At 40.1% G+C, this 22,385-nt stretch overlaps 1 protein-coding gene across 2 annotated transcripts in view; it reads right to left on the bottom strand.

Moving 5' to 3' along the window:
* Nucleotides 1–314: 314 nt before the first annotated feature.
* mink1 (misshapen-like kinase 1) overlaps nucleotides 315–22,385 on the bottom strand; it is a 35,829-nt gene continuing 13,758 nt past the window's right edge. The window contains exons 10-32 of one of the 2 annotated variants that reach the window (XM_084374389.1): nucleotides 22,261–22,330; nucleotides 21,955–22,165; nucleotides 19,081–19,188; nucleotides 18,371–18,457; nucleotides 15,977–16,153; nucleotides 15,703–15,873; nucleotides 15,076–15,342; nucleotides 14,737–14,816; nucleotides 14,517–14,620; nucleotides 14,342–14,433; nucleotides 14,045–14,068; nucleotides 13,467–13,618; nucleotides 13,224–13,341; nucleotides 10,192–10,308; nucleotides 9,821–9,932; nucleotides 9,079–9,228; nucleotides 8,236–8,379; nucleotides 7,628–7,762; nucleotides 7,393–7,493; nucleotides 7,117–7,266; nucleotides 6,872–7,031; nucleotides 6,214–6,353; nucleotides 315–6,119 (exon numbers count right to left, since the gene is read on the bottom strand). In XM_084374389.1, coding sequence (XP_084230515.1) covers nucleotides 6,036–6,119; nucleotides 6,214–6,353; nucleotides 6,872–7,031; nucleotides 7,117–7,266; nucleotides 7,393–7,493; nucleotides 7,628–7,762; nucleotides 8,236–8,379; nucleotides 9,079–9,228; nucleotides 9,821–9,932; nucleotides 10,192–10,308; nucleotides 13,224–13,341; nucleotides 13,467–13,618; nucleotides 14,045–14,068; nucleotides 14,342–14,433; nucleotides 14,517–14,620; nucleotides 14,737–14,816; nucleotides 15,076–15,342; nucleotides 15,703–15,873; nucleotides 15,977–16,153; nucleotides 18,371–18,457; nucleotides 19,081–19,188; nucleotides 21,955–22,165; nucleotides 22,261–22,330 — 2,954 coding nt within the window. In that variant the 3' untranslated portion in view covers nucleotides 315–6,035. The remainder of the gene's footprint in view (nucleotides 6,120–6,213; nucleotides 6,354–6,871; nucleotides 7,032–7,116; nucleotides 7,267–7,392; nucleotides 7,494–7,627; nucleotides 7,763–8,235; nucleotides 8,380–9,078; nucleotides 9,229–9,820; nucleotides 9,933–10,191; nucleotides 10,309–13,223; nucleotides 13,342–13,466; nucleotides 13,619–14,044; nucleotides 14,069–14,341; nucleotides 14,434–14,516; nucleotides 14,621–14,736; nucleotides 14,817–15,075; nucleotides 15,343–15,702; nucleotides 15,874–15,976; nucleotides 16,154–18,370; nucleotides 18,458–19,080; nucleotides 19,189–21,954; nucleotides 22,166–22,260; nucleotides 22,331–22,385) is intronic. The other variant, XM_084374390.1, reaches the window with a different exon arrangement.

Raw genomic sequence — 22,385 nt, 5'->3', positions numbered from 1 at the left:
ACATCTTCTTTTATCTTTGTTGCACCTTTTTAAAAGGCAGAACAAATACACCTTCATCATTCATCACATTAGTACATGGAAGTCCAGTGACCTCACTTAATCCCAGCGGCTCGGCCTGAGCAAAGACATGATCAGAAAGAAAACCAGGGGGTTTGGTGCATGCCTTTTAAAAAGTCATAAGACATAATAGTAATAAGACATTTATTTTGGAGTGTTGAGCTTAGACCCCCAGTAACAACATGTTCAAGAAATGTAGTTAAATCAGTCATTTAATAGTCACTTGTCAGAATACAAAGAAATGAAACAGACTGAACTGAGATCAACGTATTTTATTTTTCAAACAATTCTGTATTAAGACATGAATTCATTCAACACAATCTTTTGAAAGTTTAAAGTTTATCAGTCTATGAAATACAATCTGGAGTTAACCTCTCACAAGTAACACAGACGCGCGCACACACACTAAAACATTGCAAAGATGTTCACCGTCTTAAAAAAAAAAAGGTTATTGAAAAAGAATAATAGATATTGTAGTTCCGTCCAAAGATCCACGTCGCTTTAGAGCTCCCCAAGTTTGATCTGCCTCACTCCCAGCTACAGCTGCTAATCCATTCATACGTCAATGATTAGAAATGTAAGCTATGAGAGAGGAGTGCCTCGTCAGAATATCTATTATCTATATATCGATGGTTCAGAAAGGCAGTTTCTGGGATTTCTTTACAGCAGAACAAGAAGAAGCTTCCCCACAGGTGATCGTGTTAAACCGACAGAGAAGCAGTTGTTTCTTGTGATTACAAATTAAAGTACAGAACGATTTCTGTAGCGAGCAACACAAAAACCTGCCGACATTCAGTCTGCCAAAGGCCACTGAAGAATCACCTCCTGCAAGTCCCGCTGAGAGGATTTGTTCAAATGCTTGTATTGCTTCTAAAAAAAACTAAACGTCATCACGTTACAGGACAGCTGTCTCTCAGGACGATGCTCTACACCTTCAGCAAGCCACCTGCGACTCAGTGGTGCGTCCTTTTGTCTGATAAACTTTGTGTTACTCGAGTTACATAAATTCAGCTCTCGAATGTGTTCATGACACAAAGTTTCCCTCATGAGTTGTGAGGTTCAGGTCTTTAATGGCTCTTGGCAAAAAAAAATAATTAAAAAATGAAATAGCACTTATACACCTTCAGGTGCTTTTAGAGAAATAACCACCCATAACTACTCTACTGTGATACAAAGAGCCCATTATCAGAGTATCTGCTGCATAAAATTAGACAACAAGCTTAATATTTGGAAGTGACTGATGATGACCTCACACAGAAACCAGAGGCAGAGACTAATCACAAGGCTTTGAGATCAATATTTATTACATTAGTAAAATGAGTGTGTTCTTAAAATAAACGTGTCCGTTTTAACTGAATCAAATGATCTGCTTTCAATGCCGTTCAACTGTTAACACAAATCAGCCGATAAAGAGGATTAAATAATTCTCATGTCCTTCTATTTGTTCTATATTTTTTTTATAATGAACATCTGAATATCTCCTATGTATTTTAGACATTTTATCTTCTTTAACTGCAAATGTAGTAGTCTGATGTGCCACACTGAGCCTGTGCAGCACAGCCGAGGTAGAAACACATTGAAGTATTCCAAGTAAATTTTATACTATGCAACTTATTATGCAAGTATGTGTGTTAAAGGAGAACTCCACCCATTTCTTTCTGATCAAGACAGAGCTGCTTGAAGTCTGCCTCATGTGATGTCACTTAAGGCAGTGTCATTAGGAGCTGATGACTACAAGTTGTTGGACTTTACAAGACCACTGTAGGCCGTTTCTCATCTCTGCCAAAAGATTGGGGCCACAAAAGCTCCTACTCGCATGACACAGCCAAAACTCTGAAGTCAGCAGTCACATTGCATTGTGGGTAATGCAGGCGCCAGTTTTTTCTTTCAAACTATTCGAGAATCCGACCATGTTATACAAGTACAGTTCTAAATCGGTGGAGTTCCCCTTTACAGACTTTTATACCTGGTGACAAAAATGCATAAAACTTAAACTTCTACAAAAATTATAACCGACTTCTTGTCTTCATATTCTGGAATTATCACTAATCGATCAACTCACTTTTCACTTTAATAATGTCGTCTTTGATCAGAGCCCGACAGATACTTGATGTCTGGGGCTGATGCTAATACCGATATTAGGGAGTGAAAACTTCCGATATCAACTTATGAGCTGATATGCGCACATTTTTTGCAATTATCCCTTAAAATGTGGTTATCAAACAAGTAAATTAATCAACACACTGAGCTAATTAGCTTCTCTTGTTAGTTTATAATCCTAAATTACCCCAGGCTTCTTTGTCTGCATTATAATTTCAAAAGAAAAAAAAAAAACATGTAGGCCAATACTGATATATCTGTGATAGACCAATATTGGCCCATGATATCGACCAACTGATATATCGGTCGGGCTCTATTTTTGATACCAAAGCCAAGAGCCAATGACCTCACATCACCACTGCACCCCCTGTCATCACCTGAGCATATTAACAGCCTGTCTAACCCCACATAGGCAATTTACACCCGAGGCGAGATCAAACACCAATCTGTGAGTCACCACGTGTCTGAATCACAGCCGCAGTCGACTCTTCTTACAAGAAGACAGTCTGTCTTCTTTACTGAAACGTTGCAGTGATGTTTGCACCGTCCACATACAGGCAGCTGCCTCAGCGGACGACTCGATTCACTATAACCTACTACTTGGACTGATTACATACCGAGTGAATGAGGAAAAAGAAACTCCATCTCTCTGTTACGCTCACCTATTACTTTGATCTCTCTGCCTTAAAATACATTGTGCTTTGATTAATAGAGCGGTACACGTTTTTATATAAATACAAATCTGTCTTATAGATGTACATTCACTTTTTATTTCTCAATATAGACTAATTTACATATTTTATAAAATAGGCTTCTCAGAATATGTCAAGCTAATTTCCTCACTACTAAGATCACACAATCAACATCGTTAAAGAAGAAGCGCTTACCTCATCTTTGCTGCAAGAACCTACATTTTCTGAGCAGACGTCACACACAAGATTTAATCTGTACTAAGTTTTCTCTACAAACACGTTTTATACGTATGGCTTTTCTCTATGCTGGCTCCCACTGTCAGTAGATCCTTAACATGTCACTCTGGATTAGTTGGACATGTATTAACTTCTTTGTTATTGCAACTTCCTAGATGAGATTATCGTCCGTTGATAATTTGTGGTTATTTATGTGGTGCCAAAAAAGCATTTCAAGTCCATCTACAGGGAATTCTGGATTTGACTTAAGTGCACTTAACTGGCACAGGACATAAATCATATGATCAGAATGAGGGAGCAAAATATAGTTGTGCCTCTTCTTTGTGAGATTTCAAGTAAGAGACGTGTGTGTGTATGTGTGTGTATATGTCTATGTGTGTGTCTGTGTGTGTGTGTGTGGGGGGGGGGCTCATAACCCATCCTCAAAACTTTCGCCTTCCCAACTCCAAGGCACTGCTTAAACTGTAAACATGGCAGATTGATAAAAAATGATGATTTGACCATAAAAAGCATGAGTGCCAGAGCTCCTGGTGGATTGTAACTGTGATGTCATGGCACATAACAGATATCTAAGCATAAAAACACATTCGCTAAAGGGGAGAAACAACTTTGATACAGTACTATATACTCTATTTCAATGGCTTACATGCACACCAAAAGGATCTGCTCGAGATCTATCTGTAAATGTATGTTTACTGACGTGAAAGTGCTTTCCATGCCCATTTACAGCTTTTTTTTAATAATCTCACCATAAAATTAGCCATCTCTTTATATAATCTTTGATTAATCGCTCTCTGCCCTGACTGTATATACTGCATTCTTAATAGCTTTCCTTTGAACTGTATAAAATATACCTCCTTAGCTCAAAAAGCATCTTTCAGCAGACTATCCCACTGATCACCAACCAAGATTCCTTTCAAAAATACTAAAGCTTGTCATACTTGCAGTTTCACCGGAATACCACCGAGGCATTCTCTAAACATCAACATGTCAGCATTTATTTATAAGCAGATGAACTAACTTCACACTGATATGAGTGGTAAAACCACCATGACTGTAAATATTAAAGTGCTGTGGCAGCATGTTGTTGTTGTAGCCAAGTGAATCATGTGTTGACCTACCCACTGCTGACAGAAGCTACTTCCTGGTAATACTTCTATCGTACTGCCTAGTGTATGAAGACGCACCTAAATTCCCCTCAGAAAGGGGGGAAAACCTACAAACTACTCAAACAACTCACAACAAAGACTGATGATCTATAGGAAATCCAAAGAAGCTAAAAAAAGCAGTCAGTCAGCTGAATTTTGGATGTATACATTGAAAGGATCATTGGTTGGCGATCTGTAGGAAGAGTTCTCAAATCTCTTGTGTCCCCCTTTGGCCTTGACTAATACTCCCCGTTGCAGAATAATGCTGTGAACTTTGGCAGAATGTATAGATACAAAATATATTAAGTCTCGTGTTTCCAGCCGTGTTCTCCAAAGTGCCTGATGAGATGGAGCCCTCTGTGGTATTGTAGAGTCACCCTACTGACTGTACATTAAAATCTTTCCACTGGCCCAAGACAAATATGAACTGTTCCACACCAAGAGCTGTTCTACTGTAATCCCCTGGACAAACACGTCTCACACAAATATCCACACCAGCGAAATAGTCTAAGAACTGAAATATGATACAGTAGAATAGATCACTGTGGTAAGAGGGTGAAAGGCCCCCTGAAAGTGATCCCCCTTAATCACTATAATCTCAGAGACACCCTACTTTCATGTTTTCCTAACGTTCCCATTTGTCATCACTACCAGCCAAAAACATGAACTCCCCTCTTCAAACAAAGACTCCACAAGAATAGCGTATATTGCAATATAATAGCAATATAATTACAGTAAAATTAAGGATAGCAGTAGGCTAATACCAATACAGAATCACTACATATAAATAACAAATTTTTGTATTCTGTAAATCTATGAAAACAAAGTTTAGATACAAGCCTGATGGTTTTCACTTGAACCATAGAAAAAAAGGCAAAGCAGAAGATTTCACAGTACTGATTATGTGTACTGCAAATGTATGAGACGTCTGATTGTTGTTTTTTTTTCATTATTTATTCATTTTCAAAATTTATTTTGAAGCATTCACTTGCTGTGATTAAGAGTTGCAACATCATTTGCCATTCAGGTCAGGAAAAGTTGGCAAAAAGCAGGACTTCAGGTTACTGTCTAGATAACTAAAAATATTTAAACAAGCTACTTTGTCCTGACTTCAGTGTCCCTTTGTAATGTTTTTTTTTTTTTTTGCACCAAATCCTTCCTTTAAGCCTCCCTGAAACAAAACAATAAGGGGGTCTTACAAGCCACTGCCGATGGACGTTCCAGCATTTCCTTGTGTGACGTCCATGTGTCAGGTGGCAACACACTGAATGGAGGCTATATAAGAGGCCTGCAAATGATTCAGATCTAAGTGTAAGGTGCTACCTATTTACAGCTTCATTTTCGACATACAGTATTGGTAAATAATGCCTTCTTCAAAACCTACTGTAGAACCATCACGGAATGTTTTTAACGTACTTCACAATTAGGAACTAAATAGTCACAACTGAACACAGGTCCACCAAGTAAAGTAAATCAAGACAAGGATATATACAGTACAAATTAAGAGATGGTATTAACATGTGAAGCTCATCAGTGATTTTTCATGATGATTCAGGGGACAATGTTATCAGAGGGCCTCAGTAGAAACTGTATCTTAAGGAGTGCAGGCTGGAATGAATTTAGACATTGTGTTTGTGTTTGTGTGTGTTTGTCTATGAGAGTTTGCGTGAGTGAGAGAGAGCTGGAGAGAAAGATAAGAGAGCTGTTCACATTTGTGTGCATGCGTTTTGTGAGAATTTCAGATGCACTTCGTTCTCCAAACCGTGCGGGGTTCCACACACTGACCACAGCAGCTGTTCCTTCACCAGTTCATGATGCAGTTTCTGTTCAAGGTCATGAAGTACACCTGGCTGCTGCCTCCGGACCGAACTGAGGCAAAGAACACCTGAGGAGCAGCACGCACACCAAGGACATATGTGTCAGTAACATTTTTAAATCCACCTGCTATTACTGACCTGACTGTCCTGAATCTCTCTTACCTTGTCATTTCTCTCACAAAGGAACTTCAGCCTCTGAGCTCTTTTGTGCATGAAGACACCGTCCAAGTGGCCGGTCTCCACAGAACGGATCTCAATGGCCTTTTCTCCCCATCCCATGATCTGATTTGAGCAGATATGAGCTGCAAGGCAAAACAGTATTATTAATATTAGCATTAGGCAAGCTGATTACAGTCTATTAGAGATGCACCAACTGTGAGATTCAGTGCCGAAACCCATATTTATGAAACAATTTGACCTTTAGCCGATGCTGATACTAATGTTTTTTTTGTTGTTGATTTCATTGTTTTTCTCTATTTAACTGTTTAAACTCATTCAGGCCTTCATTAAACCGTCTTTAAAATAGCATAAATTTGCTTTTCCATATTTATGAAACAACCTATATAAATCTAATAACCTAATATAAACCTTCCTTCACAGGAAAAAAGTAGCAATCTGCCAGCACAAACTGATGCAACATAACAGGTAAACATTGGAAACTGCTACCAGTTAATGTCAACCTTTTTTGCTGTTAGCAGCCAATAAGGCAAATATCGTCCGATACCAATGTTTGGCTGATAAATTGGTGCATCCCTACAGCTTCTACACATAACACATCCATTTTTATGTATTATTATCTGTTTTTGGATTAGACCCCCACCAACAGATGTGGGCATCTCGCCCCACTGCAGGACCACATCCTTGATGATACGTCCATAGGTGTTGACGTAGACACCCTCGTCCTCGTAGCACAGCAGCATCTCCATGCCGTCTGAGCTGGGCAGGAACACAATTGCGTGCGGTGTCACGTGGCTCTGGATCTGTTTGACACAAAAACAGAAGGGATGAGCTCCCGTAGGCTTCGCATCACACAAAACACTGCCATCTGACAGCTGCACAACTTACATGAACGGGGATATAAATGTCATAGTTGTTTCCAGAGTCCACGTCGATGGCATGGAAGCCAGCACAAGAGCCGTAGATGACCTTCAACCTCTGACCCTCCTCCACTGTCAGGTCGACAAGCACAGGCCTGTGTGGCAGGTCTGCAAAAGACTGGTTTCAAAGAAGGGGAGGGGGGTGCGAGCCGAAAGTGAGTGTGAGAAGATAATCGACTTGAATGCTCGTCTGGTTGACTGATCTTGCATAAGTAATCCAGCTCGCAGGAAAGGGGAGACTTACCTTGAAGGCCATGAATTTGTGATAAGGCTTAGGCGCCCAAGCATACACTTCCACCGCATTCTTCAAAGCAATCACCAGGAACTTTATCCTCTCATATTTCACTAGACAGAACAACCACAAGGCCATCTGACATCAGATACTTGTAATCAATAATTCAATGGGCCAGATGCATTTATGAGAGTTGATCTGACATGGAATAGACAGCGGCAATAAATAGCCATTATCTGTCACTCACCAACTTTGTAGTGCACACAGCCCTCCATCTCCCCCACAGTGGTCCAGCCTTGCTTCTTCTCCACCTCAGGGTCATTGTGGAGGATCTTGTTCCTCAGCCAGGCCAGGTAGTAGACACGCACCTTGTTTTTCTTGCCTTAATAGACACAGTGGATGATCAATTACAAAGAAGATTCAGTTGAGTAATTATTTAAATACACCTAAACTGGTTTAGACCATCATTTATATGGTTCATCCTTAAATATGGCTTAAACCATAATAAATATATAAAATACAGGATTTTCCTAAGAAAAAAACAATGGATATACTTAAAATGTTGTTATATGTAATATCTGACAATAGCATCCAATCATCATATCTGGTAATACAGTATATTGCAATTGATATTTTGTACCATTTTTAGAGCTCAATTGGCTTGACACCCTGATGAAAAGGAGTAATTGAAGTCCAAAGTCAAAATGCGATGCAAAGTCCCTCTAAAGGCACAAGCATAATTTGGCATCTAGTGTTTGGCATCCCATTAAAGACAGTAGTCTTTTGCCAAAAGCAGAGACAGCTTTAACCAACTGTAGTAGTGAGAGCAGACTGGCAATGAGCAGCAGTAATGACCTGATATGGTGATGAGCAGGTTGAGGCCCTCTAGGACGTCCATCTGTTGGAACCTGCGAGAGTTGATGAGGGGGTAAACCTTGCCCTGACCACTGCGGTCCAGCAGCTTCAAACCGTTCTCTGTGCCCACCAACAGGTTCACACCTGGGGGCACACATATGCACAATTAAATGTTTTTTTCATTTTGCATAAAATTAATGGATTTATCGCATTTCCTTGAGCCACAGCTATATATTTATGTAGTATATGCTGCTACAATTTTCCAATATTATTTCCACACCAGAACTCTAACGCCATGACATTTCATTTTCTTTGGAGGAGAAATAAAAATATAACTTTAATGAACGTTAGTTGTAATTGTGTGATGTCACCCGTTGACTCAAAATCGCTGTTCGGCACATGAAAACACAATTTTCAGATAACTTTTTTCCTCATTAACGATGCAAAGACACCTTGTGAAAAAAGACTGGAAAAGCAGCAGTTGATTTGACAAAAATAGTGAAAGCAGAGACACCATGTTCTCTCCTGAAGAGTTATTAATGTCACACACTGAGACTAATTGAAGGTACACCAGTGGCCTCAAATCTAATTTCCATGTGACAAGTTTTCAGTTTTGGTCATGTTTGCAACCAGAGCACTGCCGAAGCTGACATTTGTCAAAGACTAGGCTCTGACACAGCAGCAGGAATCTGACTGATTTCTCTGTACACTTAGTTTTCAACCCGAGTCTGGCAACTCCAAACATAAATCATATTTTGAGTTATAAGTTAGTTTCAGGTATCTAATCTTGCTTGGTGTTTCTTATTTTTTGTGTTTACACACAAGTATCGAATCTGTTCTCACCCCAGAGAGCAGCACACAGGATCTCAGAGTTGAACCTCTTCTTGTACTTGCGGATCTCAGGTGTGTCATTGGGAGGGCGCGTGTTGGTGGGATTGACATTCACCATGGATCCTTTCCTCACCTCCATCTTCAGCTGTTCAAACCTGGAGCCTACATAGAGAGGTAGCAATAGAAATGGCTTGAGTAGGAAGGAATGCAAAAAGTTGATGAAAGCACACACAAAAATGTAAACACTCGGTGCTGGACAGAAGCAAAAGTAAAAAAACATAAATACAGAGTCTGCACACTAAATAATGCTCCCATGAATATTTATTACATTTACATGTGACGATTTGGGCTGAAGCCCTTCTTCAGATTCCTATAATGCCCAAAACTTCACAAGTGGAGGTAATAAATATTAGTGGGAGCATTATCTAGTATACAGACTTTGTTCTTATATTAATGACGAGGAAAACACAACCAGGGCAACATATGGCATACGTTTTGGAACTAGACACAAATCTCCTATTCATTATGTTTTAGTGGAAACTACAGTCGATTAAAACATGAACTATATAATTCATGTTGTTGTGTAAGAGAAAATATTCTCTAATTCTTGAGCAAAAACTGCATAATTTCACTTTTACGAAGTATTTCATTGTACAAGAAATAATGTCAAGGGTTAAGATTCTGAATACTTTTGCAGTCAGATGTAGCTGCAGTTGCAGATGCTGCTGCAAGTCGGAAAAAGATTCTGACTCACCAGTGACGGACATGTTATCCCCTGTACTTCCTGGTGACTGGTACATGCCCAGATCCACAAAGGTGGTGAAGGAGGACTTGCCCGATGCTTTAACCAAACCTCTGGACTGATACTGGTGAAGCAGAGAGGGTGTATGAGTTGTACAGTGTAGTTTAAGTCAACATCATGTCTATGGAGTTTTTATTTTGTCAGAAAAACATTTTAAATACTGATGCTTATGTGGCATTTAGCAGTTCTAAAATCTGTGTTTTTTCTTATGGTGTTATAGTGCGCTGTTACTGGACTGTTCGGTTGGAAAGATGGCAGAAAGGGAACACATAAAAATAAACCAGGAATTCAGGACTGATATACTTAGCATCAGTAAAACTCACATCATAAACAGAGTCCTTCCCAGGGGAGGAGTGAGTGGCTGAATCAGTGGGGGAGTGGGAGGGCTGAACCACATCTGGCAAGTTAGTGTACCCATTATGACTCCTCTTCTCTGGGGTCTTTCAGGTAAAAGACAAACAAACACACACACACACACAAACACGTATTACATAACGTCAATGACGTACTTGGATCTAGGCCAATCTGCTGCACCAATTACCAGGATATGACCTGCCACAGTAACCACAAGAAGTAAACTGACAGTTTTGACCAAACTTGCTTTAAAAAGTCAAGCTTGTGTTGTTAAAGGATTAGTTTGGTTGTTTTGAAGTAGGGTTGTACGAGGTATCCACAGTCGGTGTATCGGGACGCCTACAGTTTGGAGAAGCAGACATAAGCATCGCTGTTGAATCTAGGTGATGTACTACTGTCGATGGGGGCAGCAACAAAATGTGTTTTAGCCACCTTAAAAAAAGGCCCACGTAAAAACAAATCAATATCAGGTTAAGTGTTCGCTATATTTAGAACATATTCACCACTTTACCTTGCCATCAGACAGCGCTTTATGATGGGAACCTGAAGGCGTATCCATCTATTGTCTCTCCGAAGTCACTTGACTCATTTGACATTTTACCTTGTAAAACACAGGATTTGCTGGTATACCACTGCTTTAAATCAGTTAGTTTGTGTTATTATTTCCATTTGGTGTTTTAAAGGGCTAGTTAAAATTTGACCAAAGTCGCATAATTACACAAACAAACAGATTCATTGAGGCAGCAGCAGACCTACAACTCATATGTTGTGCAAGGGAAAATTAATGGTTTTGTCGCAAAAGTCTGGTGGCTTTGGAGAGAGCGATATAAGGGCATAGTTTCCCATCGGAGATGGCTGTCTGACGGCAAGCTTAAATGGTGAAAATATTCTAGATATAGCGTACACTTGATATTAAGATTTTAGGGCCTTTTTTAGGTGGCTAAATTTGGTTTTACTGCCGACCTCATCCACAGCAGTACATCCCTTAAACACCGGGAGAACCAGCTACTTTTGTCTAGCGTCACTGATGCTTCACTGTTGATTTACACACAGCAGAATTTGGTTCTGCTTTCTGTCACCATTGTCTAAAGGACTCCCAAAAGTTATTTGACTTGTCCAGGCTCTAGCTGCTGCGCACAAACTAATGTCAGTGGATACTTCCCAGCCACATATCTTATAGCGAAAACTGAACAGGCAAAAGTTTGAATGTCTTACTGCCAAATCAAAGAAAAAAGGGGGAAAAAAGTGGTATTGATAATCTGAAATACTGGTTTTTACACTTACTGGTGCTCTCTGCTAAGATCTGTCTCCACAGCTTACAAAAGTCCAAATAAAAAACTTAAATAACAGCAAAAAGGTCACCAATTTGTCAATTCTATTGTCAATTCTCAGTTTATAAATACTAATCATGTGACCAAAAAAATATTCATGTCAAATGTACTGTATATGCCCACAGTAAATGATGTTCTGAATCTCCTGAAGATAATTTACACCCTCTATTAGGCTCAGTTAAAACCACATCTAAGGCTAACTGAGTGGTAGAGCTGAAGCGATCAATTGATCAGTTGTCAACTATTAAATTAACAACTATTTTGATAATCAAATCATTTGTTTGAGTATTTATTTAAGAAAAACAAAATTATCTGATTACAGTCCCTTAAATGTGAATATTTTCTGGATTATTTACTTCTCTGTGACAGTCAACTGAATGTTTTTGGGTTGTGGACAAAGCAAGACATTCGAGGACCCTCATCTTGGGCTTTGGGAAACACTGATTGAAATTTTTCACCATTTTCTGACATTTTGTAGACCAAAAAACTAACTGATTATGTGACAAAATAATCAGCAGATTAATCGACTATGAAAATAATCATTTGTTGCTGCACTACTCAGTGGTAAATGGCATGCAACTCATTTGTACAGTGCTATTACACATGCCCTCCTGAAGATAATATTAATTTTTCTATTAAGAGGGTGACATAAATGTAGGACTGCCACTGTTCTAATGTCATGCAGCTGAATGTGTGTGCTGTCAGTGGGACACGTTTGAAGACTTGCTTGAAAGACAGACGGCATATTTACTGATTGTGTAAAAGTAATCGAAATTCTTCTTCTTTGTATGTACTTTATAATCATGGCTGATAAATTAATAACTCCATATCTTTCTGATATTCCATAATGTAACTGTAACTAGCTTGGCACAAATATTTGACGCTTCTTGCATATTCAAAATACACACACACACACACACACAATTGCACTTGAAGGTGACACTTCCCACATTCAACTAATGATGAGCCACCTGCAAGATGCATGCCGTCTGTCACTGAATCATATTACTGTCTCTCCAAAATGTCAGACATTTATGCCAACCCAGCACAGGGTGGCTTCAGGCAGTTTACAAAATAAAAACAATATTCAGCTGCAGCATTACTGACACATACACATTTACAGTGCAACTATGTACGACAAGCTTGCAAAAAGTTCTCATGGTCAACCTTGGGCCGAGTTCCTGTGATTTGCCCAGTCCTGTTTTCAGTCACACGGCCAAAATGGGAGGAAATACCAAACTCAGATCTTCATGTGAATGTTGTTTCAGCTATATTCTCACACAAAATGTCCCACTTTATTCTAAAATTATTAAAATTTCCAAAAACAGATTTGCAATACTGAACCTGTGGCCATTTAACATTATGGTCCGTCAATGGCAAAATTGTGCTGAATTGTATGTCTGCCTCTCCTGTGGTTAATTTCTTCCTGTGCCTGTTGAACATTGGTGAAAAATGTTGAATCTGCTCTGTGGCTTTCAGTGGAGTGAGCAATCTGACAGTCATTGCTGATGGAAATTGGCTCCACATAATGTCATGTCTTCCTCATTTGGTCAGCCAAAAAACAAAATGGACCCAGTGCCTAGTGTCTTTCTGCTCTCACATGTGTTGTGTTGATTTCCCCATCAAGTCACAATGCATTTTAAGCATCATTATGTATACAGATGACTCACCCTCTGCACCAGCATGGTCTGATCCCCATAGCCTCCAGCTTGCTCTGCCTCTCCTCCTTCGCCTTCATCTTCATGAACCACCATGGTGTTGACCGAGTCGGTGTCTGCATCCCTGTGACTGAGATCAAATGATGCAGAGACATCAAGGATGACATACAGGAAGTATAAGTATATTTAATTTAAAGTATATAAAAATACATCTTTTCTTCCTGAATTGTTAGTGTTTGTAGGTGTTAATGTTACCGATCTGTGGGGCTTTCTTCCTCCTCTGCTCCCTCGCCACTCTCGCTCTCCTCACTGCTCTCGCTGCTCTCCGAAGAGGAGGAGTAATCGTTTGCCTTGACTGGGGGCCTTGGCTGCTCCTCAGCACGCTCTTTGGCAAAGAGGCCATGGTCCTACACACAAACACACCATCATTAACTTTAAGAATGAACTCCAAAAAAGTTTTAATCATCATCTAATCTACTTAAGAAAGTAGCCAAAAAGGAGAAAAATTTATGAAAAAGTAATTTTAGAAACAATCCAAACACAGCTGAAGGCGAGGGATGGATGAGCTCAAAAACTGAATACTGTCAGAATTCAGAGCCTGCTGCCTGATGATTTTCTGGGATGATTTTGAGAAAACGCCTGTGTTGGGGTGTAGGATGTCCACATTGTAACAGAACCAATGTAAACGCATTCAAAATGATTTTATGTAAAGAGTGGAATTTCATTTAAAGACAGAGCATGATTAACCCAACAAATGTAAAAGGAAAGTGTAGAGCATGCAGTTCAGTCGAAAGTCATGCATAAGTCAAAGACGAAGACACATTGATACTAACCTCCCCTATAGCTCTCTTGTAACTCTGCATTTTTTGAGGTAAAGCCAACAAACAGGGATTTGAGAAGAGTAGAAACATGAAGGGAAACAGTAGTGGAGTACATATAGTGTAAAGGAAAGGTAACGTCAGGAGAAAACCTTCAGTTAGTAACAGGTGGTTTTGAGTACAGTAAGTTAGTGCTTTTCATCTTGTAACTTCTAATATTATGTATTGCATGCAGCCCTTGACCAATGTTAGGGCTAGTTGTATTTGTGAGAGACACAGCCAACATACTGTCTGTTTTAAAGAACCACTTACAGCAGGGCGCCCAGGGCGTGAGGACGTGCGAGACTCCCCTGGCTTATGGCGACTATCATGGGATAGAATGGGTGATTCCATTTTGGAGGAACCTGCAAAAAGCAATATTGTAGAGTGTAGTTATACTTCTGAAATCAGACTGCAGAAAAATAGCACTGGGGAGGCAGAGACTCACTGATGATGCGATGCCTCTCTAGAGAGCCAGTCTGGGGCAGATTGGATATGATGCTCATACTGTCTCCTCTCTCCCAGCGATCATTGCGGCTGAGATCTGGATTGCTGCCATGAGGATACATTGAGTAATTAGCCCGGGTTGTCATTAAAACCTACTGCCATTTGGGAGGCACTAATTTAAGGAAATATGTGATCGAATCATTCAGCTCTCTCTTTCATACCTGGCTCTTACTGGATGCCTTATGCCGGAGGTCAGGTTGGTGTTGAGAGCTGTGGCAATGGACGCTGTCCTCTGTGGAATCTAAAGACAGCAATGTATGTAATGTATTATAATAAATATTGTGTTTTTTGAACATTGAAGCATGAACAGTTTCTAGTAGACACCCAAAATAAAAGTATGATCCTGTAAATGAGCGTAACATGGGACCTATAAAATAAGACCTCAATGTCAGTTTACTAACTGTAGTTCAGCTATCTTTGTATCCGTGTGAAGATATGGGAGTACTGTTTAAAACACAAGTGCACTTACTACCAATTCAAAACCAGTCACTAGATCTCACCTTGGGTGGGAGTTCCACATCTGGCAGGCGGATCCAGGGGCCGCGATCCTCTCTGATTTGGTGTGCCTGTGGTGCAGGGGTTTCAGAAGTAGGGTCTGAGTTTTGACGAACCAGCTCTCTAGAGTGGATGGGGCGGGGTGTGGGGGTAAGCGAGGGATCCTGGGTGGGGAAGGCGGACATGGTCTTAGTGGGCTGGTCACAGAGGGACTGGGAGCGAGGGACAGGCGCAGCGTAAGGCTTCAGTGGAACCAAGTGAGCCATCTGGAACTGCAGAGGACAGCAGCAGCACACCAGGAGGGAGGAGCAGCCGAGCAGAAGGAAGAAGGTGCAAGACAGTTGGAGGAGCAGGCCAAAGTGGAGAAGAATGCAAGGTTGTTTTTGTATTCCAAGGTGATGTTTGTGGTTTTTTGTTTTTTTTTCATTTATAAGCGATTTCAAAAGGGAGGAGAGGGAAAGGAGACACAGAAGAAGGACAGAGAAGAAAAAGAAGGTGTGAATAAGGTAGCATAGACAATAAAGGGTAAAGCAGCGTAAGAATTGGGGGGAAAAGGCACAAGCTGTTGTGTCTTCTCTCCTATATTTAGGAGGATTTAATGAACAGAATTTTAAACACTTGTTAACACCCACCTTGCCCTGCCCTCCTTGGGGTTCAACAGGCCTCTGCATCGGTGGGGTCTGAGCAGACTGGACCACTCCTGATTGGCTGATTGAGTCAGAGCGTGACTGGATGGCAGTGTCAGAGACAGTGGTGCAGATCTTGGGTGAGCCCTGTCTGTTGAGCTTACTTCGCTCCTCCACCTGAAATAAGGACGACAGTGAAAGAGTGTTTACTCTGTAGGCTGCTGCACAAAGGTTTCATTGTGGTGTGTGCGCGTGCTTCAAATGCAGGCAGCATCGTTACCTCACGGGCCCAAGTTGGTTTGTTGTTGGGCTCCAGGTTTTTGTTATAGTGGTAGAGCTGGGGCTTCTTTTCTTGCTGCTGTTGCTGCAGAGACACCAGGTAGGCATGCTCCTGCTGCAGCTGCCTCTGCAGCCGCTCTGACTGACGTTGTTCCTCCAGCTGCTTCCGCTTATATTCCTGAGAAAAAGCAAGACACTGCTGTCAAGATTGGACAACAGGCGGGCCAGGCTGGTCATAAATGAACCACTACATCTGCAAAACAGCAAGTCTGCATTCAGTGAAAATCGAGGCAGAGGTTTACATATTTAGCTGACCTAATACTGATTTCATCCACTGAGATAATATCTGTTTTGGGCAGATCTTATCATCTCTAGTGTACTCCTATTTTTAGTGCAGCGGCCAATTACCAACCCACATGAAAGAATATTGATCTACTATATTGTGCTGTATATCAAACAAGTGTAAAAGTGAGTCCGTTGACATATAGACTTGTTTCATTGTTAGTTGTAGGCACACTGCGTTTGTAAGGAACAAGAAATTTGATAAAAATGAAAATAGCTTCAACCATGAGTCCCTTACATGTAGACTCATTTCACACAGTTTTTTCTAACAGCAGAGATTGGTTTTACAGAAAGTGGAATACTTGTTGTCATTTGCTCTTCTTCTTCACTGCTTAGATTGCAAATCACTGTGGGCCACAAAGCAAGCACTAGATTTCAAAGTCAATCTTCATTTTGATGCTCACATATGGCCCACATGGTCTGGGTAGAGAGTGAAAGCAAACAACTGTGGATACAGACAACCAAAATATGTTTGTGTGGTTTTTTTTTATAAAAAGGATCTTTTTCGAGAAACCACTGTGGTGTTCCTCCACAGTGAGAGAGCACTGTCTGGCACCTAGTGAGGATAACTCAACCAGGTGCTTCCCTGTGTAGGAGGAGACTTAAGACTCGACCAAGGACACAATTGACGGATTACAGTACAGTATATCTCTCAGAGGGACACTGAATAAGCTCCTGTGGAAGAGGAGATAAAAGCTTGCTGCCCTGCTGTACAACATGGATATATTCAATTTCAAGTTAAGTTTCAGAGACAGGCTAGTGATTGTATTAACTATTTTCATGTAAAAATAAATCAATCAAAACAAAGGCCCAAATTATCCTTTTTTATTGATAGATTATGGCCATACAGTGGCTTCATTGTCTTGAAATGTACTTACTGCCTGACAGACAGCAATACCAGAAAATGTCAGAATTTAGATTTAAACCAACTTCTATCAGCGATGAATTGTGTGTGACTTCACACTTCCTGCAGTTGCCCATCAAAGCTATCCAGCAGTTCCTTTTTCATCATGCCTTTTGTTATATGTCCTAAGATTTTCACAGGTGGTTGAGTTCAATTCTACTCACAATTTGCTTCTCACCCTCTACATAACATCTAATGAAAGGCACTACAAGAAGGATTTTATTGTGAACCAGCTGCTGGAAGTGTTGAGTTTGCATGAAAATATTTGATTGAAACAACAGGATTCATTATTACAGTTAGACACATTCGACAAATCAAAATAATCATTTTGGGGTGTTTGTGACTGTCAAAAAATGTATTCCTGTTGAAACGACTGTATATGGGATATAGCTTTCATCCATTTTCATAAGACCCTGCAATACCAACCTAGGCCACAATGCCAACATTTTCTCATCTTGGAGAGTTTGCTGCACATGTAATCTCTGTCAATTGCCCCTTGAGCATGGCACTGAACCCCTTAAACTACTCCAGGGATACTGCCTTTTGAGTGTGCTCTGGTCTTAATGAAGATATGCATATACACAGAGATTATGTGTATGTGTTACCTACCTGTTAGAAGGATATGTGAGAAACTATTGGAATTGTCACATGTATACAGTAGTGAGGATTTAGCTCTTTCTCCCCACCGATAAACAGGAACAAAAATCTAATGCTATGGCTCAATTCTAATGATAGCAACTTCTATGCTCCACAGGAGCTAGCTCAAACATAGATGACTGAAGTGTGTAAACTCTTCTGAAGTCAGCCCAAAACTGCCCCCAAAATCTAGGTCAGTGCATGCCTTTTCAAGATATGCAATATTGTGGGATATGCACCCACACTCTGCATAATGTAGAACATATCTACATCAAGAGGCTGCACATGTACAACCTGAATATGCTTTATTTTGTAACAATACAACTAAGAGCTGTAAAAGTATTCATCTTGTTGCCTCATACCTTCGGTTTTGACGTAAACAGAAACAAGCCACATTGTTGCAAGTATACACACAGTGTTCTCCTTTACGGAAGAGTTATAATAACCTATAGGACATGGAAGCTTCTGCAGTCACAGCAAGAAATGATAAAGGGAGTAGTTATGACTAGTTACCATAAGCAGTGCTTGCTCCTGAAGCAGCTGCTGCTGGAGGATTTCTAACTGCCGCTGCTCTTCTTCTAACTTATGTCGGATAAACTCCTGTGGAAAGGTAAGAAAGCAGGAATGATAGACATTAAGGTGGGAACAAGGAAATGAAAATATACAGGGGAGAGGTAGATGATAAGGGCTGTTATGTACAGTTATGTAATGTCATTCCAGTAAACAACAGAAACTATGCGTTGCCCTGATAGCAATCACCACTCTAACACTGAAATTTCCTGACAAGACATGCACCGTCCCTGTTTAGAAGCACAAGAGACAGATAAAAGTACCATTAAAAACAACATTACTGCGCAACACTACATAGAAATTGTGAGACATTACTTTATTAAGAATTATTAAAATGTTTAGCTGTACATTGTGATTAAAATAAGCTAACATACTAACATAAAATCAGTATTTGGCACTACAGGTAATGGTGCTCTGATGCCAGACTCTTGTGTTACTGAGGGGAGACTGGAAACAGAGCATAAGAGACGCAGAGAGCTCACCCACAGAAAAACTCATCTCTGAATAAATACACTAATTTAGACCCTTGCTGCTATGGCAACCTACTCGTGGAATTTCACCACCAGAGCAACTTGCACTGTGTTGCCGGTGGACACACCCACACTTCACACCGATAGGCTGATTGTAGCCCCACGTCTCCTGTGGTTGGTTACCTGCTCCCTCTCAGCCAACCTTCTATCTTCCTCCCGTCTCATATCGTCGAGTCTCCGATGGGGACCCTTTTCTTGCTGCCTCACCATCTCTCGCTCTTTTCTCTGTTGCTGGGAGAGAAGGGTGACAGGAAAAAGAGAAATGAGCACAGAGGCTATGTTTGCACTGGGGAATTTATAATGGATAGCCTGCTTATAAGCAAACCTTCGCTTGTTTTCTGTGCAAAGAGCTGTAAAAAAATAAAAATAAATAAAGGAAGGAAGCAGGGTTGCAGGGCTGTGAGTCATTCACACACGCACACGTGTGCGCACACACACAGACACACAGACACACAGACACACACACACACACACACACACTGCACACACATACCTATTGCATCCTAATTATCTTCTGACTGCTGCTTTGATTTAAACTCAAACTGATCATAGTTTTTCACTTTTGGCATGGACCAGTCTTTATCTGCCGTTTTAAGGGACATGGAAACAACACAGTTTCTTCTTAGTGGTGAAATGAGAACGTCCCACTTGGTAGTGACACAAAACACTCAGAGCTCTATTGAGTTCACTCAACTGTTGTTGGCACTTAGCAGTTGAGCAGGAGCCAGAGAAGAGGAGGTGGAGGTATATTAGGGGAGTTCAGTCTCACTGCAGTAAAATACCTTGCCGATACTGCACAATACTTGCAATAGTGTGCGCTTCACTCAAATTACCTAAAACTCCTCAAACACTTCACAGCTGCACCAATGAACTGAGTTAAACAGGTACTGTACTGTATGTCTTTCGAAATCAAAAAACAATTAAATCACAGTACAAACACAAAATCTTTATTTTCATTGTCTTCACTTCTGCATCAATATAAACTAAAATACAATATGGAGAGTGACATTGTTGTAAAGTTTGTTTGTTTGATGCATGCGGTAATATGGCCACCGATATTATCTGTTGGCCGACATTATTAGCCGATGTTGGCCTATCATTACCCTAACCCTATCACAAATACATCAGTATTGGTGTACATGTTGCCTGATATTTGCTGATATGAATGCTGTCTTTTTTACAGATTATAATGCAGAAAAAGATGCTTTAGATAGTGAATACAAATGTATTTCCCAGTAAGTAAACTGTTTCTGGTGCCATTTTTAGTTTATTGCAAAATATCCTTCCTCCGTACATATCTTTTCGCAAGTGTTGAGAACCACCTTTGAAGGATCTGTACAGCAGAGCTTTCAACAAGGCCGTTTTTCTTCACAATTTGTCACTATGATGAGACTTTTCTTGTCAACTCTATTAGATACAACTTCAAAGCAAGTTCAGTTTCCTTCTGGGCAGAGATATATATATACATATATGACATGTTGATACACATTCAAGGGTGGTGAAATATTACAACATTTCAAGTATACATTAAGGCTTTGTGTCAACTGTTATAATATTGCTCCAATAATTGTACTTTGCAAGCATTTTACTCACTAAAGTCAGTGGGAATTTGTATTCATCTATACAGTGGGGTGCTACACAGTGTTACACATTGTACATACACAATGTACAAATTAACTTGTCAAGTAAAAGATTGCTTTGGGTAGGAAGTTTGCTGGTAAAGGGTTATAAAAGATATTAACATATGAAAAAGGATAAGCTGATTATATTTCATACGTCTCACTCTCAGCATGTACTTTTTAACTGTGAAAGTAATATAAATTGTATCTGTATCTTGGTTACACTGTTTTTATTCGTAACTTCACTACAGCTAGCTCATTGGTCTGCTTAATATCTTTAGAGGGTAGACTGAACACCTTAAAAACATTATTTAGATGTTATTATATTATAAAACATAGCATGCGTATAGTTGTTATGCATTATGTTAGTCAAATTATTACATGGAGTCTCCAGTGCTGGTTCACAGCCTCAGAACAAAAAGATTAGTGGTCTTAGGTTGGCGAAAGTAGGAATCTTGAGCCACTAATACAACTCACTAATCTCTGTACTCCTTAAAAGGTAAAACTGCCTTTATACAGTTTCCATGCTTTTTACAAACTTCAAACTCACAAAACATCTCATTCTGGGTGAATGTTTGCAGAATTAATAATTCATACTGGAGTTGCAAGGAGCCAGACTTCCTTTCACTTTGAATATTCTCACTCTGTTCCCCACTGTTTACATATTTGGGCTGACAACTGGATAGGTTTTACAAGCCCTGCACAGGCTTCATTATCAAATTTCACAATCTATGCTAAGTAAACGTTGTGACTTCTACATGCTACAATTTATTTTTCTTTTAATTATTACTATTATTTTAATATTTACAGTCATAGTTTTAACATTCACATTATCTTATATCAAAAGGTTTACTAGAGCACACAATAGAATCATAAATGCTGTGACATGAAACTGACATGAGGACTAGAGATTTGATGAATGTCAAACTACAGGGCAACAGCAAATAGTTTAGTGGCTGAAGGTAGGATAAGAGCAGACACATTACAGACAAGGAACCTGAGATTTTGGTTGCTTGGTGCAGCTTTGCTTTGAACTAAAAATGTACTGTCGTGTGTTGCATTATGTAGTAGTATCATGAGCCTCTGGCAAAATGTGCAGGATTATAGCTAATTACAAAAACAAGGTCAACGATGGGAATAAGGTCCACGACACCACTGATCTATCTGGCAAAATCACATATTCTTGCTTTTAATAAGTGAATGAAAACCAACAACAGGAAACAAAAAGACGAACCAAGACAATAAGCTTTGAGAAATGTGGGGCAAATGTAGTATCTGATATTATTAAGTGCGCATGCACACTAAAGACATCCAATGAATGGCTCTAGCTTGATAATTAGTACACAGATATGATATGAATTCCCTGGTTGATTCATACCTCTTCAAGTCGGCGACGCTGTTCCTTCTGCTCTTCAATGCGTTTCTGTCGGTCATGCAACAGTTGCCTCTTGTGTTCCTCGGGGTCCCTACGCTGAGCAGCCAGTTGGGCCTGCTGCCTCTTGTGAGCCTCCGAGCGCTCTTTGTTTTCCTGCTGCAGACGCTGGAAGTCCCGCCTCAGGGTGGACTCACCAGGTACATTGAGGATTGAACTGATGAGGGAGAGGATTTGGGGGATATTTATTCACACAGAGAACACGAGTCAAACATACATACTTCTTTGATAGAGACCATAAATTGTAATTACCTTGACTCCCGGTCATCTCCGCGATTTTCATCCTCTTCATCACTACCGCTGTACTCATACTCTGTCTCTTCTATAAGAAAAAAATGACAATATGCTTCAGTTGATCACTGTCCATGACAAGACAA

The sequence above is a fragment of the Pagrus pagrus genome (assembly GCF_965226575.1).
Source record: "Pagrus pagrus genome assembly, chromosome: 14".
In the NCBI taxonomy this organism is placed as follows: domain Eukaryota; kingdom Metazoa; phylum Chordata; class Actinopteri; order Spariformes; family Sparidae; genus Pagrus; species Pagrus pagrus.
Note: the sequence above shows the minus strand (reverse complement) of the source record. Positions and strands in the feature narration are given on the sequence as shown.